Genomic DNA, 6,550 nt, shown 5'->3' on the forward strand with positions numbered 1-6,550 from the left:
AGAGGAGAGGAGAAAGAAAAGAAAGAAAAAAAAGAAAAGAAAAGAAAAGAAAAGAAAAGAAAAGAAAAGAAAAGAAAAGAAAAGAAAAGAAAAGAAAGGAAAGGAAAAGAAAAGAAAGACAGAATTTAGCTCCAGGCACAGAACTAGTATCTGGCTGATGTGTGAATCTAAAATCTTTCTATCCTTAAAGCCTATGTGCTTAACACAAATTCTAATGTAGCCATGAGGCAATAAACCATGCAGTAATAAGGAGAAAAAATGAAAACAGGTACAACATTGCCAGCTTTGTGTATACAGCAAAAAATAGCATGCCAAGTGCAAGTACAGTTTTCCTGACAATTTAAAAGGACGTCAGTTGTCCTAATGCAGCATGGAGACCGTTTAAGCCATTATGATGAGTCAGGTAGAAAACAAAAGCAACAACCTCCATTCACTGGCACGCTTCCCTGCCTGGACGGCTTTATTCCTCTTAACTATCAGCCTTCAAACACAACCAAAGGGCATCAGGTCCCTTGTCTTCCTCTTAACCCATTCTAGGCCGTGTCTTCAAACATCTAGAGTGGGCAAGTAATCATTTCAGCTAAAAATGTAAAAGTAGCTCAAGAACAGCAGCACCGTGGTTCTTACAAACCTTGATGTGCACCTTGATTTGCTTTCTAAATACCTTCCGTTCTTAGAATCATCTCCTCGTTTCCACAAAGCAGCTACCAAGATTTAAACAAATGGGCTGATTCCCTAGCACAGTGCAGGCCCGGGACAGATCCAGCATGATTCCCAGATGCCCTCAGGATCACCACTTTCCCACCAAGCATTTCTGTTCCCAGCCTCCTGGACAGACACTCAGTTTGCCCTGATAGTTCTGGAATGTGAACGGTGGGAACTCTCAAAGTAAATTTTATGATACAAATGAAGAGATAGAAGATATATAGGATCTCGGTCGATCTGAATTCCATCAATCCATTTTTTTCTGGTTATTTATATGTTTACTTGGGGGATTAAAACCATGGTTTTGATTACTAATCAGAGCTCTGTTACTGAACCAGTGCCCCAGAGCTAACACAACACTTTAAAAATAATTCAGATAAAATGAAAGAAAAAGGGACCTCCTCCTCGTATGATTCAAGTGTCCATTACAAAGCGATTCCCAACCGCAGCATTAGGTGGGGTAGGGGGTGAATGCAGCAGCCTCAGTGGTGAATCAGGCAGGCTGAGGTGAAGTTCAGGAGAATTCTCTGGGTGATGCAGCTACACCCCAAGAGGTTTTTCTCCATTCTAAAAGCACTAAACATTCACTTTCTGGCAGATACTATGTCCAATAATACTCAAATTTCAGTCCAAGTTTGACCCCCTATCCTATGTGCCTAGAATCCTGATAGGCTCTTTTGCAACACTGTAGTAAAGGCACAGAATTCTATGTCTTTTGTGGGAAAGGGGTTTACGACTCTGTAGCCAAGGTGGCTGAGGAATACTTCTGCCAGCTGAAGAGCGGTAAGTAATCAGGCCTGACCCAGGATGAACAGATACCTCAACAAGCGTAGAGACTCCTGTGTAGTCAAAAAAGGTCAAGCCGCTGCAATTCAGGACCAAAGAACACTTCTCACTGGAGCACGGCTGGGAAGCCTCTTCTGCAGGAGACACAGAAACTCTAGTTAGAACGATCAGATTTCTGCAGCTGACCTGGCTGAACAGTAGCAAAGAAACAGTGTCCTCGCGTCTAATGGTAATTCTGCCCGTTTTCATTTTTAAAATTCAGTTAGTTACTAATTTTTTTAAGACTGGCTGGGGAAATTTAAATGAGTCTGAAATGATATGTAGCAAGTTAACTCTAAGCACATTGTAGATACTGTGCATGGTGTGCTATCCACATCAACAGCTTCTTCTGCTGGTAGGTCCAGAATGAGAGCCCTGTTTGGGGATGTCTGGGGCTCATGCACTTCAGTTTATACATGAAAGCAAAAGTCCAATGCTTGGGAGCACTCCACAGCTTTGGAAGCAATCTGTGTTAACATTAATTTTCAGTTAATTCTCAGTAAACCTGCATGCACAAAGCCCCATTACCATCACTAGCCCTACAAAAAACAGTAACAACCCACTGAGCAACACTAACCTATTGTTTAGTATTTGTATACATTTCCTATGGAAATCCTTTCAACATACTGGTTTTAGAAAACAAAAAACTAAGTGTCTTCTTTAAAGTAATAGTAGGTTAGAAACAACTCATATGGGTATGTATCCTTCCAGCTCCACTCTTAGTGATCAGACATGGTAGAAATGTATATACACTTTAGGCATAGGCAAGTGTTACAACTCTACCCCATATAGCCTGTCCCAAAAATTGGTAAGGAGATACCAGGACAATCAGTGCCTAAAGGTGGATACTTTTATTGCCCAATAACCTCGATTGAAGTGAATGATTAAACCTTGGAAATATTTGGTGTTGGAATTTAAGATGACAGTGATGACAGAACTGGTGTGAAAACTGTGTCAATTCTATTCGTGTTCAGTATTGTTCTGTTAAAATTGAGCAACAACATACAATTTTTGCTAAAAATTGTCTTCAGAAAAATTAAATATTTAACTCTAAAAATAGATAACTAATGAATTATAAGGTTTTCTCATATCTCAATATCTTCTTTACTTTTTCTTTATTTTGGAGGTTATAATATAATTGCATCGTCTCTCTCTTCTTTTTCCTTCTTACTAGCCCTCCTACACACCCCTTCTTGTTCTCTTTCAAATTCATGGCATCTTTTTCATTAATTGTTGTCATATACATTCCTAAATATATCCTGCTCAGTCTATGTAATGTTACTTGTATATATATGTTTTCATACTTTGCTAAAGCACAATAGTAGTATTTACAAATAAGATTTTATACCAATAAACTATAACTTAAAATAAATTGTTTGACATAGAGAACATGTCAATACATTAATTTTCCTCAAAAATTTATATAGGTTTTTTTTTTAAGTCTATAAACCATAGGCATCATTTGGGGCACTTCAATATATAGTCAGAGCAAGGGGTTTATGCAATCATGATAAATGTGTCTACTGAAGTCAAATTAAGTGTTAGGATGGCTTATAAATTTTGGTTAGATACTACTACAATTGTATTTGAAATTTTGAACTTAAAACTACTACAATGAAAGCAATCTGTGTATTGATTAATAGAGAGATTGATGATAATGCTGGCTAAATGACTAAAACTGGCATTGGGATAATTTTAAGAAAGTTTATTTTCTCTCTTCAACTCTGCCATATCTATTTCACTGTCAAACTGTATTCTACATTCTTGTTATCTTGCAAATTTTCTATAATTTATGTTGTTATTGATTCAATGTACAGATTGAATTATATGCTGTTACAGAGTCAATCTGTACCCTGGTTCATTTCCTCTTTTATTTTTATACAGGATTTATCTTTTTGCCTTATTGTCATCAAATGTGCACATTTTCAGGCCATTCAAAATAAAACAAATCAAAACAAAATGCTCATCTTTACATTTGTGGATAATTATTAATATAAGCTATTTCAAATAAATTCATTCATAGCACTTTATTTAAACAAAAATAAAATCCTAATGGTGAAGTTTCTCATTCACTCAAATGAAAATTTAAATACAAGGGGCATTTCTGAAATCTTCCAAATATAAAAATAATTTTCTTTTACCCATATCTCCTCTGCCCTGTCACTGAACTCATTCATGGATATGACCTTGCATTCCAAGGTTCTAAGCAAATCAGCTAACACAATACAAGTCACAGCATCCTTGATAAGAGAATGCACAGCTAATAGCCTGCCTTAAGCAAATGAGGTACGCTTGGAGCATGTGCAGAGGAGACGACTAATCTATCCCCACAGGGCATGTGGTAAATGGTGGGCTTTATCTACAAAATACAATGTTTCAGAAAGACATTAACCATCAGGTGTGGATGGGCAATTAAATGCAGACTGTGGAAGACAGCTCTTTCCTGTGGAATATTCATTAACCCTTTTAATTAAAAAATATTCATAGTTGCATAATTTAGGAGTGCTTTCCATTTACTTCAAAAGACTCCTGACAGTCTGTGAGTCACTTGTAATTTTAAAAAGTATTTTGTATTGGTATCAATTAACTATTGAGAAACAGAATTATCTCTCTCATTTTTAAAGGAATAAGAGGAGAAAGAAACACTTTGAACAAACAACAATATTCTCTTCAGAAAAGTGGGTGCCTATTAAACCTTCCACTAACCGGTCTGGTCTTTTACTAATTCCAGCAGTCAGTTAACACAGATGTGCTGTATATTTCAGCACCCTGTTAGGGAATGCACGTGCAGGGGTGAACAGTGATGGGGTGGCTGCCTTCAGCACACTGAGAGGTCATAACGCTGGAGAAGGTATACATACAGTGCTATGAAAGAGCCAGAAACAAAGCAATGCCCTCCCTCCCCACACAGGCAAACACTTCCAAAGTCTGCCTGTGAATGAATATGTTACCTTACAGAGCAACAAGAACTTTGTAAATTTGGTTAAATTCAGGATGCCAGTATGGGAAAATTATCCCAGATTATCCAAGTGTCTGGAGATTCAGTCAGAGAAGATATGATGAAGAAGAGATCAGAGAGAGACCTGAAGATCCCTCTATTGGCTTGAATAGTAATGTGAGCATGAACCAAGGAACACAGATGGGCCAAGTTGGAAAGGGACTGGGGATTTTCCTGTAGAGCTTCCAAAAAGGAGCATACTCTAACCATAGCTCCAGTGCCATGCTCATGAGACTCAGGCTGAACTTCTGTCTCAGTATAATCTAATAACTGTGTGCTGCGTTAAACCACTGAGCTTAGGATAATTACAACAACACTAATACACATTTATATACCTTAGTTTTTTATTTGGGGGTTATGAGAAGGGGAAGAATTTCAGAAGGATGGAAGCCTGCTGAAAGTTTGAAGTCCATGACATCAGAAGCCAGGCCTACTTCCATAAACATTGAATATATGTTACCTCTTCCTATTCCCTAGGATTAAAAGAGTATGTGACATATTTGCCAGGTGAGTAATGACATGAAAACTGCATGAATGAAAAGAAGAAAGAGTTGTGAGACCCAGAGGGAACCTGGATGTTTTCTAAAGTGGAACAAGTGGTAGAAACCACTCAGCAGGTTCACCGTGGCAAGAGCTCTACAGGACTCTGCTAACACTATCATCAGACGACCTAAACTACTAAACATACTTCTAGAAGATCCCTTTACGAGTTGGACAATTATGGTTTTCATTTTAAAAAATGTTGTGGCTTCCATCTTCTAATTTTTTGGTGTTTGTTTTTGTTTGTTTGCTTGTTTCCAATGTAGCCTTGGATGTCCTGGACGTTACTCTGTAGACCAGGTTGGCTTTAAACTCAGAGATCCATCTGCCTCTGCCTAGTGGGTGGTGGGATTCCAGGCATGCACCGCCACTGCCTGGCATTTATCTTCTAATGTATGTAACTAGTCTTATAGGGTTTTTTATTCTGTTGCATGCCAACTGTGCATCTGAAAAGGCTGTTGAAGAAAATCTTTGACTTTTGTCTTCTTTCCCACTGCTTTTCTGTCTTGATGTCTCATTTTGGTTGGGTCACTTGAGTCCTGTTCTGTATCCCTTACATCTGCTGAAAGTCTCCTAGGTGTCTGCATATCACATTTAATTTCCTATGCTCATGATCAAATACAAATTCCTTTATAAACACACCCCTGAATACTGTTGTTTCCTGTTTGAAGTTCTAAGCTATAGCATCATAATTTGACTCATAACACATCATCAACAACAAGAAAAACAATCTTAAAGTCATATTGACCTATTTTGAATGTGATTAAGGACAGGGGGTCACAAGAAGTGATACAAGGGTTGTGAAACTAGGAAGAGATTTTAGTGATGAAACTGAGAGCAAGGCCATAGAAGGCTTAGAAAAGTGGGAGCATAATGATGTGACTAAATAAGGTTGGGCAGGAGAAGAGGAGGAAGAGAAATAAATTGATGAGGATTAAGGATAAACTGGGGTATCCAAAGAAGTGAACAAGGAAGGTAATACGTGAAATATATAAGTTTTCTATCAGTACCCATATATTTTATATGCACTTCCCTTATAGTCTACCCTTTTCTCCATTTTCTACTGTGATTTCTTCTTATGATAATATATAATTATAAGGTTTATTTACTAATTTCCAAAAGCATTGAGACTCTAGGGTTATTTTCTTGTTCTAAACTTTGTTCTAATAAAAATTTACAACTTAGGGGCAGAAGAGATGTCTTAGTGATGAAGAGCCTGTCCTATTCTTGCACAGGGCCTGAGTTTGATTCCTAGCACCCATTCTAGGGTAACTCACAACTGCCTATCAGTCCAAGTCTAGGAACTCAACAGTCTCTTTTTAAAGATCTGTATGATAAAAATTTCAAGTCTCTGAAGAAAGAAATTAAAGAAGACCTCAGAAAATGGAAAGATCTCCCATGCTCATGGATTGGCAGGATCAACATTGTAAAAATGGCTATCTTGCCAAAAGCAATCTACAGATTCAATGCAATCCCCATCAA

General features: G+C 37.6%; 1 protein-coding gene across 7 annotated transcripts in view; it reads right to left on the reverse strand.

The window, feature by feature from the left end:
* Positions 1-6,550, reverse strand: part of Slc26a7 (solute carrier family 26 member 7) — a 121,699-nt gene that overhangs the window by 6,527 nt on the left and 108,622 nt on the right. For all 7 annotated transcript variants that reach the window (XM_029476360.1, XM_029476359.1, XM_029476362.1 and 4 more), the window contains one exon: positions 1,525-1,625. In XM_029476360.1, the coding sequence (XP_029332220.1) occupies positions 1,525-1,625 (101 nt within the window). The remainder of the gene's footprint in view (positions 1-1,524; positions 1,626-6,550) is intronic.

This window comes from Mus caroli, chromosome 4 (assembly GCF_900094665.2).
Source record: "Mus caroli chromosome 4, CAROLI_EIJ_v1.1, whole genome shotgun sequence".
NCBI classification, from domain to species: domain Eukaryota; kingdom Metazoa; phylum Chordata; class Mammalia; order Rodentia; family Muridae; genus Mus; species Mus caroli.